This window comes from Leuciscus leuciscus (assembly GCF_965113295.1).
Source record: "Leuciscus leuciscus genome assembly, chromosome: 17".
NCBI lineage: Eukaryota > Metazoa > Chordata > Actinopteri > Cypriniformes > Leuciscidae > Leuciscus > Leuciscus leuciscus.
Genome location: NC_138741.1, coordinates 40,454,929 through 40,470,229, shown reverse-complemented (window position 1 = coordinate 40,470,229; position 15,301 = coordinate 40,454,929). Strand labels below are relative to the sequence as shown.

At 41.9% G+C, this 15,301-nt stretch overlaps 2 protein-coding genes across 3 annotated transcripts in view; one reads left to right on the top strand and one right to left on the bottom strand.

Annotated features, from left to right (window-relative positions):
* The window catches only part of ttc8 (tetratricopeptide repeat domain 8), a 29,021-nt gene extending 21,449 nt beyond the window's left edge, over window positions 1-7,572 (bottom strand). The window contains exons 1-3 of the mRNA XM_082143531.1: window positions 7,312-7,572; window positions 4,093-4,213; window positions 3,014-3,077 (exon numbers count right to left, since the gene is read on the bottom strand). Of these exons, the coding sequence (XP_081999657.1) occupies window positions 3,014-3,077; window positions 4,093-4,213; window positions 7,312-7,431 (305 nt within the window). The 5' untranslated portion in view covers window positions 7,432-7,572. The remainder of the gene's footprint in view (window positions 1-3,013; window positions 3,078-4,092; window positions 4,214-7,311) is intronic.
* Window positions 7,573-7,900: 328 nt separating this feature from the next.
* On the top strand, window positions 7,901-14,458 carry LOC309479428 (putative E3 ubiquitin-protein ligase UBR7). 2 transcript variants are annotated; one of them, XM_082143562.1, is made up of 10 exons: window positions 7,901-8,126; window positions 8,562-8,695; window positions 9,841-9,901; window positions 10,868-10,963; window positions 11,036-11,089; window positions 11,672-11,777; window positions 11,869-12,215; window positions 12,330-12,525; window positions 14,178-14,239; window positions 14,314-14,458. In XM_082143562.1, exons 1-10 carry the CDS (start codon window positions 8,040-8,042, stop codon window positions 14,383-14,385), a joined length of 1,215 nt encoding a protein of 404 aa, XP_081999688.1. In that variant the 5' UTR covers window positions 7,901-8,039; the 3' UTR covers window positions 14,386-14,458. The 2 variants fall into 2 exon arrangements, with proteins under 2 accessions (XP_081999688.1, XP_081999687.1); XM_082143561.1 differs by having other exon boundaries at window positions 11,036-11,173.
* Window positions 14,459-15,301: the final 843 nt, after the last annotated feature.

Here is a 15,301-nt window from a genome sequence, read left to right as displayed (position 1 = left end):
GACAGGGAAGCCCAGCTAAATCTGCTTTACTTTGAGAACTGCTGCAAACAGATCAAACTCAAGACCCACTCGTGTGAGTCTAGGGACTCATCTGACCACTACATACATTATTTTATTATACAGCAGTAATATATTTCTAATGTAATGTATTTACATTCCTGTGGGATTGCAAGGTAGTCTGGTTAACCTCTCTTAACTGGGAGACAGTGCTATAATAGTGCACTCATACTGTATTATACAGTGCATTCGTCTCATGCAGACTATGGCCGTTTCTCAATGCGTGTTCTTCAACGATCTTGTGTTCTCGACCACATCATCATCAACGGTCCAGCACTGAGGAGACCAGAACACAGGACTCGTGACTGGATGTGCTCTTGATATCGAGATCATCCAGTGCAGACCGAGAGAATCGAATCGTTAGAGATCCCAGACGACAGTCGAAGTATGGAAGCCTGTAAGCTTTAATCTTCTCGTTCTCGCTAAAGAGATTCCCGCTGAAAGCTCGGAGTACGTGACGCAGTTTGAAGAAAACGTTTGTCGTTTTGTTTGGCATAATTTGAATGAAGTTATAAATACCTGGAGAAATCCTACAGAACTTTTTAACTGGCTTATTTAAAAGAATCTCAACAAAGCCTAATATTAAAACATACATTTTAGATATACAAGCGTATAATATACTAGCATATACTAAAATAGACAAACTTATTTACACAAATACAGGTGTAAAATCTAAAGATGTGAAATAACAAAAGTAATGTCAGTGAATATCTGTGATGAAGTGTTTCTGGATAGTGGCGTCCCTAATATGAGCTGATCACATGATCTCCACTCTCACGAAGATGCGCTCTGTGTCCGAGCTCCTTCTGAAGAACACACGCTTCTCTCCAGTCTCAGAGACACAGCGAGTGTGTTTAACCACAGATCCTGCTCATTATCATACTTTTCTGTTTGAAATGAGCAAACTTTAAATAATGAGGGATAAATCCTTCTTTCAGAAGGTGTTCTTGCCAAAGCCTCGCTGAACAGCTTGAAGATAGAAGCTTTTAGCCACGACAGATGAGCAACACATGAATCATTCAGAGGAATCACTCTATATTAGAGCATCACGATTCGGGGAAAAGGTCATATTGCGATTATTGAGGTCAATATTGCGATATGCGATATAATAAAAAAAAATTCATGAGTCAGCTTGCTTGTTTCTCAAGGAAACACAGATCAGTGATAATGCTGGAATGTGTATTTCTCAACTCAAACTAGCAACAACTAGTAAATTTTGTGTTTAAAAAATTAAAATAATATCTTTTACAAAATTAAATAATGACATCTTTGCATTACCAGGGTTTCTGCAGGTTTCAGTAAGTCAAATTTAAGACCTTTTTAAGACATTTTAAGACCATAAAGATTGAAATTTAAGACCTACACCATGCATTATCCAAATTAGATAGATAGTTACCTCGGGATCATTAGAGTATCTATCTTTTTATCTATCTATCTATCTAGGATTATCTGATGTGTGTGTGAGAGAGAGGGAGAGGTAGATATTCTTTTTATAGAAAATTGTACTTTTGCATATTATTACTTTTTATACTGTAAAAACACAATTATTGTTGATTTTAGTTGATCATAGTTGATCATAACTAGAGAGGAAATGATGAGATGATTAAAGTGACCAAAATTATCACGGTTATCACAGAATCCTGTTCAAAAAGTACTAATGCTACAGAATGAAGTCAATTCAACAAGTTTTATGTTGAAAAACAGCAAATAACAAATTGATTAGCATCAATATGCACTTTGTTGTTTACGTAAACATTAAAATACCATTAAAAATGATGGCCAGATTTTAAAAGAGTGTCTTGCAACATGTTATCTACTAACATGAACAAGTTCAAATAAAGTTTTGACAAAAAAGGTTTTATACAAAGATAAACCTCATATTTCAGCCTTTGAATATTTTTTTTATAAAAAGAATGAGTCAAAAAAGATAAATTACTGACATTTACACATTAGCTTATATTTATTAGTAATGTTTGGGTGCACCCCCATCCTTCATGTTGACTGAGCTTTCAATGTGGTTATGGAAAGGGGTGATTGGCTGGTTCCTGTCACATGACCTGCGGTGCGTTTGCGGCATTCTGAAAAGTTAAGGTTTTTTTCATCTCGTTGCGCCTGGTAAAAAAAATGTGCGCGTCGCTTCAATTAGTTGAACAAACTTGAGCGCACAAAAGACGCGATATGTGAACGGCCTCTGGCGAGCTAGCTCAAGCCACGAGCTATTGGAGCACGCGAGCGGCGTGTTGGAGACCCCTGCTCTAGGGCTCCGCTTCGTAGGCTACAACTCTGTACTTTTTTGCTACTTTGTAATAACTTTCTGCGGCCAGCGTTTCTGGAAATGGACGAGGGTAAACACTTTTTTAGACCCCACGGTAACCCTGATTACTTACAAACGTGTTATTGTCTCAATAGTACAATAGTATAACATAAACAGAACAATAAATAAGAACATTTGTATGCTCCTGAAAATAAGATATGTTGCAGACTCTGTCCAGGCGTACAGGGACATGTAAGCAGCACATGCTTTATAATCTTCATCTTCTGAAACGCTGCTTTGCTAACGGTGTATATGGGCATCATGTCTCCTGCCAAGCGGAGCGTAATGCAGTCGGGGATCTCTTTATGCCTGGCGCAACACTGGCAAACACATCTGGAATTGTGGTTAGTTTAGTTAGGGTTACAGGTTGTTCTTGGTTTTGTTCAGCTGTTTCTTTACTAACCTGGGCTTCCACCGTCCTGCGATATGATGAATCGTATGATGAATCGTGCAGCACTACTTTATATTGAACAAGTCAAAACAACATCTATGCGACTAAGCTACTCATCAGACCTAGTTAATCAGATATCTGTCTGTCTGTCTTTCATTATTTATTGATTTATATCTTTATTGGATTATGCTTTAATAGTGAGAGGGCCGAAGGTTACAGTGCAGCTTTAAACAGCAGAGGTCAGAGGTCACCTGACAGCTGGAGTGGGCGCTCCGCCCTGGCTCGTTCCCAGAAGTCTCAGCGATGTTCCTGGACCTGACAAAACCAACACAAGAGGGAGAACGTCAGTTCCTGCAGATGTAATGCCCTGAACATCGGCGTCAGGGGCTCACAGACAGTAGGGGGCGCTGTCACACCACTTCTGAGAGAGTACACACACTCCTGACCAAACACAGGAGAATCAGCAGGAAGCGGGAGAAGAGTACACACACTCCTGACCAAACACAGGAGAATCAGCAGGAAGCGGGAGAAGAGTACACACACTCCTGATCAAACACAGGAGAATCAGCAGGAAGCGGGAGAAGAGTACACACACTCCTGACCAAACACAGGAGAATCAGCAGGAAGCGGGAGAAGAGTACACACACTCCTGACCAAACACAGGAGAATCAGCAGGAAGCGGGAGAAGAGTACACACACTCCTGATCAAACACAGGAGAATCAGCAGGAAGCGGGAGAAGAGTACACACACTCCTGATCAAACACAGGAGAATCAGCAGGAAGCGGGAGAAGAGTACACACACTCCTGACCAAACACAGGAGAATCAGCAGGAAGCGGGAGAAGAGTACACACACTCCTGACCAAACACAGGAGAATCAGCAGGAAGCGGGAGAAGAGTACACACACTCCTGATCAAACACAGGAGAATCAGCAGGAAGCAGGAGAGGCATTGCTGACGCACGTTATAGTCTTTGATGAAAAAGCTATTTTCTCAGCGTTTTGTTCAAAATGTTGCTTTTTTCTATGAAACTGACCCACATTCAAGTGTTGATAAAAAAGAATGCATGAAGCTAGAATAAAACGTGTGTTTTGATTAAAAGCAGAGGCTCTGTTCTTTCTTTGATATAGCCTAGTGCTTACTCAGATATTCAAACAACACAATATTCTGAAGGCAACAGTAGTGAGAATGATCAACATGCTGCTGGACACTTCTGAAGCGCGGACTGTGAAAGAAGTGCAGTTCCTGTGAAGGCCTAAAGATGCTGAGAGACAACACTGACTGTGTCATGATGTGTGTGTGTGTATGTGTGTGTGCATGACTGTACTCACGTGCCACCTGTGCGATGGAGCTCTCGTCCAACATCATCTCAGCGATGCCCTCCTGATCCACCTCCACCTCATCCACGAACACCATCTCCGTCAGAGCCCGAGTCTTCAAGCTCCACGCCGCCTGCAACATCACCATCATCATCATACTCTTCTTCATCATCATCATCATCATCATACTCTTCATCATCATCATCATCATCAGCATCATACTCATCATCATCATCATACTCTTCAACAGGAGTTGCGAAGTTTGTCTGTTATAGGACAACTGAGTTTGAATAAACGAGCAGACACTGATTAGCTACTTGATCGCCTAAATTAAAAAAAAAAAAAAAAAATTTGTGTAGTGTTCAATGTTGTTATGGATAGAGATACGCGTATGGGGTATTATTTCATCCGCAAGCGCATCACAAAACTCATCATCCGCACCAACGTTTTTTGACCAAATGTCAAAGCCGCACCCGCCCGCATCTGCTGATTGTTGTGCGGTCTATGGATGATGCAATGCTCTGCTGATGCGAGCCGCAAGAAAGCCCTTGTCTGTTCTAGAAAGGATGCAGCAAAGATGTTTAATGCTAATGAACGAGGCATAGGCCTACGCTGAGTTTCATTCATTCACGATGAGATGCGCTCTAGTTCACAATGCAATGCAAGTGAACGCGGCGCGCCGGCGCCTCCATGTCACGGTTATTATATTGTCTGCTATATTTGCTTTTTATTTATTAAATACATGCAGGGGTTGATGAAACATTTATTAAAATTAAGATACAATTTGTACAAAACGAAATTCGCTTTAAAGAAAGGCTTTCTACAAAGCAAAACTTAATGAAGTGGTAAAAACCATGTCTCCCGATATATTGCGCATCTTATGATCCTATCTTTTATTAAAGTTGTTTTTGAGCTAAAATGTAATACACATCATATATACACACTGTAAATGTTTATTTTATCAAACATGTTTAGGGCCAGTCAAGGGGTAATTAAACTGCACCATCAGTTATCGGTAATGATACGTTGTTTATTATTACAAATGTTTTTCATTTGTTTAATAAATCTCATAATGACGGACGGTACATCACTATATCATAACCATAGCTTTTATTTCTATCTCAAATGATTGGCGGTCGGTCAGGGGCTACTTGGCAAAGAATCAAATACAGTTGGAAACGACGTAGACCATTAATAACACAGACTGTTAACAGTTGTTTTTAATTAGTATTTAAACATTCTCTATGATAAGATTTTTTTGTAAAAAAATATTTTAATAACACGGTTTTGGCGGTTATAGAGTTCTAATGACGGTGTTCAACTATAAACGTCAGTCTCACGGTTATATACTGACCGTCACACCCCTAATAGGGGTTATGCGCAACATACTTCCAGGTTCTACAAAACAGATATAACTACTTCCGGTCGTCAGCTACTGAGGTAAACACAGCGTAGGAATGGCGACCTTTTATAGCCGGTGTTTACAGGAGCTACCCATTCTATCCATTTCAGATGTACATCGTATTGCCAAACGGACTTCCAGAGCCCCGAGTACTCCGTTAGATAAAGGATTTAAGTTTTACGCCTCCTCATTTATTCATGATTATGAAGGTATGTAAGTTAGTATTATGTAGCTTTTGCTAATGGCACCCGATGTAGAGTTAGCTAACTATCAGTAAGTTAGTTTAGACTTGTATGCTATCAGTAGTTTAACCTTTTATATTTGCTTTCAGATGATTAAAACAATCAAATGAAGACTGCATTTTATTTTTGTTATAAAAATTTTTTTTCTGATACTTAAGCATTCGTGACATTTTAATTAAAACAGAAATAAGAATTGTATTCTAAAAACGTGAAAAATAAAGTTACCTCAGAGATCACCTGCTGCTGCAGATGCGTACGGTAGTGCAAACCGGAAATGCTTATACCTGTTTTCCGGTTCGAACGTTGGGCGTTCCGCATAACCCCTATTCCCAGTATAATACTGGGAATACTGTGACTATAATAATGGGAATACTGGGAGTATAATACTGGGAATACTGGGAGTACAACACTGGGAATACTGTGACTATAATAATGGGAATACTGGGAGTATAATACAGGGAATACTGGGAGTACAAAACTGGGAATACTGTGACTATAATAATGGGAATACTGGGAGTATAATACTGGGAATACTGGGAGTACAACACTGGGAATACTGTGACTATAATAATGGGAATACTGGGAGTATAATACTGGGAATACTGGGAGTACAAAACTGGGAATACTGTGACTATAATAATGGGAATACTGGGAGTATAATACTGGGAATACTGTGACTATAATAATGGGAATACTGGGAGTATAATACTGGGAATACTGGGAGTACAACACTGGGAATACTGTGACTATAATAATGGGAATACTGGGAGTATAATACAGGGAATACTGGGAGTACAAAACTGGGAATACTGTGACTATAATAATGGGAATACTGGGAGTATAATACTGGGAATACTGTGACTATAATAATGGGAATACTGTGAGTATAATACTGGGAATACTTGGAGTATAACACTGGGAATACTGGGAGTACAACACTGGGAATATTGTGACTATAATAATGGGAATACTGGGAGTATAATACTGGGAATACTGTGACTATAATAATGGGAATACTGTGACTATAATAATGGGAATACTGGGAGTATAATACTGGGAATACTTGGAGTATAACACTGCATACTGTGACTATAATAATGGGAATACTGTGAGTATAATACTGGGAATACTTGGAGTATAACACTGGGAATACTGTGACTATAATAATGGGAATACTGTGAGTATAATACTGGGAATACTGGGAGTATAACACTGGGAATACTGTGACTATAATAATGGGAATACTGTGAGTATGATACTGGGAATACTGTGACTATAATAATGGGAACACTGGGAGTATAACACTGGGAATACTGGGAGTATAACACATCTGAGAAGCCTAATGAACGGGTCACAGACAGCTAACTTTACCTCAGACACTTGAGCACCACCAGACTCCTTGGCAAACATTAATAGTGAAGAAGAGTGTGAACACTTATATTTCAAACACTGATGTGAAGCAGCACGTGATCAATGACACCTGGCTGTTATTACATTAGCCAGTTTAATAAACACTGATCGCAGCAGTAGATCTATAATGAGCTTATGAGCGCTAATCCTCAGCTAGCCTGCTAACTGCGCTCTCACCTGGTCAAACGGGCTCTCTGAGAGGATCTTCGAGCAGATATCAGCACTTCTCTGCAGCTGGCGTCTCCTGCAGCAGCTCCAGGCCAGGAACAGCGGGTCCATCGACACGGACACCTCCATTACACGCGGGAACACACGAGAGATCTCACCGAGAAACCCTGACCGAATCCGGGAGCGAGCGAGCCCTGTGCTGCTGCTGCTGCTGACGTCAGCACGCGTCACGTTTCCCTGGCAACGCGGGGGCGGGGATACAGCACGTGCTCAACAGAACACAACAAACACACAGAAACACATTCACATTAAAAGCCATAACTAATTATTTTAGAAAAAAATCTGTTGTCAGATAAAATAACAGTGCAATCATGACAATTATGCGCTTTGATGACAATAATAAAATGATGACATTAACGTTTGAATAATTTCAGCGGATCTTGGATGCGCGCGCATCCGGTATTGTTTGTATACAAGAAACCCGTGTATATGTGTGCTAATAACTCCACACAGTAGCAACCACTGAAACTAGCAGAGTGCTTTCAAGAATACGATTCCCGCCATAATCTGTCGACTCCGGAAGTGACGTGTTGTTGCGGTCCGGAAAGCTCTTTCATCGGCTTCATGCGTTTGGTGTTTTGACCACGTGATTTCTAACAGCGGTCGCGTTGTGTGTGCGTGTTGTCCTGTGTGTGTTGTGTTTGTTTAGTCTGTCTCTGCAGTGTGTGTGTTGTGTGATGATGGATCAGTGTGCAGTAGACGAGCTGTACGAGGCATTCGCTGTTCTGGCCGGAAGTGACCCTGATCATTGCTCTTATCCAAAGGTAACACACGACCTGTGTGTGTGTGTGTGTGTGTGTGTGTGTGTGTGTGTGTGTGTGTGTGTGTGTGTGTGTGTGTGTGTGTGTGTGTGTGTGTGTGAGAGAGAGAGAGAGAGAGAGAGAGAGAGAGAGAGAGAGAGAGAGATATACCCTGATCACTGCTCTTATCCAAAGGTAACACACTACCTGTGTGTGTGTGAGAGAGAGAGAGAGAGAGAGAGCGAGAGACACCCTGATCACTGCTCTTACCCAAAGGTAACACACTACCTGTGTGTGTGTGTGTGTGTGTGTGTGTGTGTGTGTGTGTGTGTGTGTGTGTGTGTGTGAGAGAGAGAGAGAGAGAGAAAGACCCTGATCACTGCTCTTACCCAAAGGTAACACACTTCAGCTGTTCAGGTGTGTTTGTTGTGTTGTTCATGTGTGTGTTGTGTGTTGCAGGGCTACATGAAGAGGCAGGCGGTGTTTGCATGTAACACGTGTGTTCAGGAAGGCATGGATCCGGCCGGTGTGTGTCTGGCGTGTGCAAACGCGTGTCATGATGGTCATGATGTGTGTGAACTTTACACTAAAAGGTCTGAGAGATTCATCGCTCGTCTCTAACTCTCTAGCTCAGCGGTCCCCAACCTTTTTTGCGCCACGGATGGGTTTAATAGCAGACAATATTTCACGGACCGGCCTTTAAGGTGTGGCGGATAAATACAGCAAAATAAAATGATACGACCGGCATAAAAATTGGGGTATTTTTTTAAATATAATAATAAATGTGAATCCAATGTGTAGGCCTACTCGCAACTTTATCGGCAGCGTCCTCGTAACATTGCGCCTAAAGACAACTGACAAAGCCTGAACACAAACACAATGCCCCCAAAAGAAAAAAAATCTCCATGTTTTCGGTGGTGATGCGTTCATGTAACATGTAAGGGTGGCGCTGCCAATCAAGCACCTAAAAGCTGTCACAACGAACCGGCAAAATTAATGACTATGAATATGTTAAATATAGCAGGAGACATTTTAATTGTTTACTAATAAACCAGTTTTTTTTTTTATGTCAGTGTCGGCTGCTAAGATGAAGTTCGTTTTGAATTGCTCTGTCTAAAAGTAGACATTTCATGCTTTCTATAAGTGTCTCAGGTCTGTGAGGCAAGTAGGCTCCCTTATACGCTGAGTTTCGGTTCATTTATGAGACGAGCTCCAGTTCACGCGCCGGCGCCTCCGTGTCGTGATTATCTATTTTCTAATATATTTACTTCTTATTTATTAAATCCAGACAATTGGTTGATGAAACATTGATTAAAATTAAGATACAATTAAATTTAAAGACAGGCTTTGTGCTTCTGTTTGAGGTCTCTGTGAAAGTTTTAAAGCAGTCTTTAGTGCCGCTTTCAGAGCGCTCACGTCCGTAACATTGTTTTTTTTTTTTTTTGGTGAAATACATTTCTAAATAAATGTGACTTATAGTCCAGTGCGACTTAGGCTATATATGTTTTTTCTTCTTCATGACGCATTTTTTGACTGATGCAACTTATACTCCGGAGCGACTTATAGTCCGGAAAATACGGTAAGTTATTTATTCTTTCTGTGCGACCCGGTACCAAATGTCCCACGGACCGGTACCGATCCGCGGCCCGGGGGTTGGGGACCCCTGCTCTAGAGTATCTGAGGAGAAAACATTCACTCACTGCATTTACTGTCTGGTCATGTGTTTGTTTTGTCACAGGAATTTTCGTTGTGATTGTGGCAATGAGAAATTTCATGGCTTCAAATGCAGACTTCATACGGTGAGTGTTAAGAAGCCGATGTCTGTCCTCATAATCAGTAGCTCAGATCATCAGGAATAGCCGCGTTTCCACCGAAATTACATGGAACAATTTGTCCCATGAACTGTGTTTCCCCCCCCAGACCTGTTGCTGTCTGCGTTTCCACTGTGGTCTAAAGTACCGGGAAGATTACGCAACTTAGTCCGGTGATGTAGGACTGCTCGCGACTTTACAGTTCCCGCTGGATTTCATCCTCTGAGTTTAGGATTAATTAAGCCTGAACCTCGTCGTCGGTCCATCAGTCATATTTTTTAAACTCCATTAAAACTCGCAAATAAAATGCTGTGTGGAGTCAGCTAATCAAAATGCGGCATGAACTCAACCAATCAGCATGTTCAGCGCCCAAGTCCCACCCCTGAAAGTTCCTGAACTTTGAAAAAGTACTACCTCGCAAGCAGGGACTTTCTAAGGGAGAAATATTTACCTGGAATTTCATTTAGACCCTGATTCCTGCGGTGGAAACACACCGAGTACCAGCCTGAAGTCCCTAGTTCCTGCGGTGGAAACACACCGAGTACCAGCCCGAAGTCCCTAGCTCCTGCGGAAAGTTTCTGCGGTGGAAACACACCGAGTACCAGCCCGAAGTCCCTAGTTCCTGCGGTGGAAACACACCGAGTACCAGCCCGAAGTCCCTAGTTCCTTGGGAAAGTTCCTGCGGTGGAAACACACCGAGTACCAGCCTGAAGTCCCTAGTTCCTGCGGTGGAAACACACCGAGTCCCTAGTTCCTGGGGTGGAAATGCGGCTTATGTTTTTCGACGTCGTTGAAATAGAAAGCATTTCTAAAACAGAATGATTGTGGGGTTTTTTGGACAAAATCCCTAATTAACGTTGAAAAGGCAGCTTTTATTGACCGTCACATGACGTCTGGTCGGCAGTGTGTGTGTGTGTGTTCAGATCTGATGTTGTTCTGTCATCTGATGCTCAGGGAAAAGAAGGGCGAAACCTGAAGAACTCGTACAATCACAACTACTTTGGGCGCTACTGCTCGTGTGACCGGCCGTATCCGGATGAAGATGATCAGGTGCGTAACACTCATCATCCTCACTGAGGGATGAAGCTGCAGTGGATTATGAGCTGTTTCTACTCTCTCCAGGTGAACGAGGAGATGATCCAGTGTGTGGTGTGTGAGGACTGGTTCCACGAGAAGGTGAACTCACACACACTCTGTTATTCCTCTCTCCCTCTGATCCTCAGGGGCCGGTTGCACCAGCTGGACGTAAAAAAGTTGGATGTAAGCTCTATGCTGGACTTAGTGACGTCCAGCTTTCCGATGAATATTTACACCTGTTGCATAGTCTAAAACTACGACTAGGCGCAGCTACGCTTAGCATAGATGATGCTCGTACACGCTGACATGTTCTACTCCACTGATAGTTTATTGGCTCCAACGAATAGATGACACAACATGACTGCTGAGCCGAGAAAAATTTAATTACTCAGATTGTGAAACAAGAAAAATTGTTGAGCTATTTTGGTATGCAAGCATTGGCATAAAATCGATGCGCCATTGTCTCAACGTTTTTATTACTGATCTTTATTTTCACCAGTGAAACAAGTCAAGACTTCTAACTTTACCCTTACCTTTGACTAAGATTTTGTATCAGACGTGCGCTACGCCCAGATGGTGCAACATGGATTAATTCTACGCAGGAAGCTTAGTCTTACGACCGGGTGTACGTCAAGCTGGTGCAACCGGCCTCTGGTGTTAAAGTGTGTCCTCATGTTTCAGCATCTGGATTCTCCAGCGGCTGACGGAGAGGTGCTGACGGAGATGATCTGTGTGCGCTGCATGGAGCGAGTGCCGTTCCTCTGGGCATACGCGGCTCGATTAGCAGGTCTGGAGGAGGTGCGCTCCTGAAGAAACATGGGTCGGTTCTGCAGTCACTGTGCTCTTGTAAACGGGATCTGTTTTGTGATCTCCTCCAGGTTCTGCTCTGAATAAACAAGGCCTCTGTGAAGAGCATGTGAGCGCTGATCAGACGTCAGGTGACAAGCAGCCGGATGCTGCCGGAACCGCAGGTCGAGGTGATTCAGGGACGGCTCCTGCGGATCAGCAGATCCCAGACGGCAGCGGATGTGTGTTGAAAGAGCTGAAGGCCGGAGCCTCGGGTCGAGGTGATTCAGGGACGGCTCCTGCGGATCAGCAGATCCCAGACGGCAGCGGATGCGTGTGGAAAGAGCTGAAGGCCGGAGCCGCGTCGTGTGTGAGGAAAGCTCCGGTGTTCTGGCCGTATCACTGGAGAGAGAAACTCTGCCGCTGCACCGACTGCAAGGTGTCGTTCACAATCTTTATTCTAGAGGATATCATACGCTTGATTGACGGATATGAGTGAATCACTGTTACAGAGCTCTGTTTCTGTTTTTAATGTTCTATATATTGTGTGTAGAGAATGTATGTAGAGAAGGGTGTTCCTTTCCTGCTGGACGAGTCGGACACGCTGCTCGCATACGAGGAGAGAGCCAAAGCTGAAGTGCTGAGGAGCGAAGACCTGCTGCTGTCCTGCCTGACCTCTGTGACCCCTCTGACCTCTGTGACCTCCCTGACCTCTCTGAGCCACGTGCAGCAGCTTGAGGTCATTTACCGTAAGTGTGGCTCTGTCATTAAAATCCTCTGAGGACGTCAGACCTAATTCACGAATATTACAGAAAACATAAACATTCACTGATGCTCAATAAGAAAACACACTAACAGCCGGGGGTGTAAACTTATGAACAGGATGAATAGTATAAATTATGTGTATAATTATAATCTGTATAGATTCTGTATAATCATACACGTCTACACTGGACGGGATGAGTCTTTCAACAGTAAACTGATGTAATGTTCTGTAGCGTCCAGTGTTAGGTGTGTGTGTGTGTGTGTGTGTGTGTGTGTGTGTGTGTGTGTGTGAGAGAGAGAGAGAGAGTCCTGCAAGTGTGACCGTTGTTTCCAGGTTGCACAGCGGTTTCTGTCTGCCTTAGTGAATTACGTTGTAGCTCCATAGAGCTTTGTTTTTAAACTCTATCTTCTATCTTTCCTGCCTTTTACATCGCTTAATATATTTTAATCATCACAATTTATCTGATATCTCATTTTGTCTGTCACTATCTGACATCGCTAGCTTTGATCTAAATCGCTATCGCTCGCACAACGCGTTAACATTTCACTAGCCAGTTAATCTGCCATCCGTGGTTGGCGTCTTTTTTTCTCTTGCGCCTTTTACGAGTCCATCAAACAACTGTGGTGAGTAGGATCAGTCAACAAACACAGAGTCATGTCTTTTCCTGTTATTGTCACTTGCACTTCGTGTCACATGTATAGCATACCCTTCTCTGCCAGCGGTGAGGGCCTTACATGTGATAAATGCAGGGAGATAGTCAGGCTGACGGAGAAGATTTCAGAACTAGAGACACGCATCCAAACTTTAATCGAGGTTAATTGTAAGAGTGCAAGGGCTTTAGATACTGCTTTGGATGCGATTAGCTTAGTGAACTCTATACATTGTTCGGTTCCGGCTGAAGTAGAGCCCATGCAGCAGGGCAACTGGGTGACAGTGAGACGCTGTAGTCGTGGGACAAAACACCGCTCTTCAGATCCGATTACAACATTAAACAGGTTCTCCCCTCTCAGAGAATCCTGTTGAATGTGCCCTAGTTATTGGCGATTCTATTACACAGAACGATGTTTGACTTCGCCAATCGGAGATCACAAAATTAACATTAAAGAGGTGTGTGAACTCGCAAGTACGATGTCAGGCACTGTAATTTGCTCTGGCCCCCTTCCTGTTCGCAGGAGTGATGAGATAGTAGATTGTGCTCACTCAATGGCTGGCTGTCTAAGTGGTGTCCGCAAAATAATATAGGGTTCATAGAGAATTGGAAAAGTTTTTGGGCCGAAAAGATCCGGGCCGTATCCAGATCAGATGGAGGACCTGCGCCTAGACACGACCACAACACATGATGTAGTCACAATGACACCATTATATGAGAACTGTATATATAAATGAACTAAATTAATAACTTTGTTGCATTATTTTTCTGTTATCTTTGTAAAGCTGTTTTGAAACAATCTGTATTGTAAAAAGCGCTATATAAATAAAGATGACTTGAGTGCATCTGAGTGAGCGTGCGAGAGTGAGTGTGTGTGATCGACACGTGCGAGTGTGTGTTTTAGACAGGATTTGTTATAGAAGGGCCTTTGCTTGAAAGTTTTTTTTTTTTTTTTTTTTTTTTTTTTTTTTCTTTCTTGTGTCTAGAGTTCAATGAGTTGAAAGACGAGCTACGTGAGTTTCTTCAACAATCGTCAGACCAGAGGAAGGTAAATATGAGAATCAGTTACTGAGATCAGTCAGAAGTAAAGCTCAGTTTTAATGATCTCTGGTTTGGTTTTAGGATGTGACGCCTGAGCGTTTGCGGGACTTTCTGGAGGAACTGCAGGCCAGAAAGAGGAGACGGTTAACCTGAACCAATCAGCTGCGGTTCTTGCAGCAATATGAGTCTTAACACCCACTTTAATAAAGTTCCAGAGCAAAAACTATCGCTTGTGTGCAAAAACTTCTTAATTGTTGCTTTATAATGAAGTGCTTTGCGTCAGATTCTCTCTTGTAGCTCATTATCAGTATGTCTTATGGCAAGCCCTTTTAACATTTAAAAGCTAAGTTTGACTATCCGGAATTAACATTGTAGATATCAACAATGTCTTTCTGACTAGTCGTAATTACATTTTGGATAGTTGGAATTGTCATTCAAGATATCTGTAACGTAATTGTGACTAGTCGAAACGACAGATAGAGATATCTGTAATTCAGTTTTGACTAGGCAAAACTGAATTACAGATATCTGCAATGACGTCATTGAAAACGACATTCAACTCGTCACACATCTTAAATGACAATTGCAGATATCTGTAATTCAGTTTTGACTAGGCAGAATGAAAGTTAAAGATATCTCAAACGTCATTATGACTAGTGCAAATTATTGTGCATGACGTTGCTCTATTTTAGATATCCATAAATAAGTAATTTCCCCTCCCCGCCATAATCAAAGAAGTGGGTTCATTTCCTTATTTCTATGAATGTAATTGAAAAAAAACACCAGAAAATGTGTTTTATATACAAATAAAAAAAAATTATATAGCCTACAATATTTTATATACAAAAAATTAAATAAATTTTTTTTGCAATGCTATGTTTATGATCATGCTTAAAATTACGTAGGTTATTGTTGACGTAAGATTTATGCGTGAAAGAGATTCACACTAATTCACTTTAATAAAGATGCTGACATGCATGCTACTCTTGCCATGGAAGTACAATAACATTAACTTCCTTAGATGAGAAAAAAAGTTCTTAGTTCAGATTAGTTTTTTTTTGTTGTTTTT

Bases quoted from the DNA above. Each gene is read 5' to 3' on its own strand.
- LOC309479428 (XM_082143561.1), top strand. From the start codon at position 8,040: ATGATGGATCAGTGTGCAGTAGACGAGCTGTACGAGGCATTCGCTGTT. The intron at 8,696-9,840 runs GTCTGAGAGATT...GTTTTGTCACAG, and splicing joins TGTGAACTTTACACTAAAAG to GAATTTTCGTTGTGATTGTG. The intron at 10,964-11,035 runs GTGCGTAACACT...TACTCTCTCCAG, and splicing joins ATCCGGATGAAGATGATCAG to GTGAACGAGGAGATGATCCA.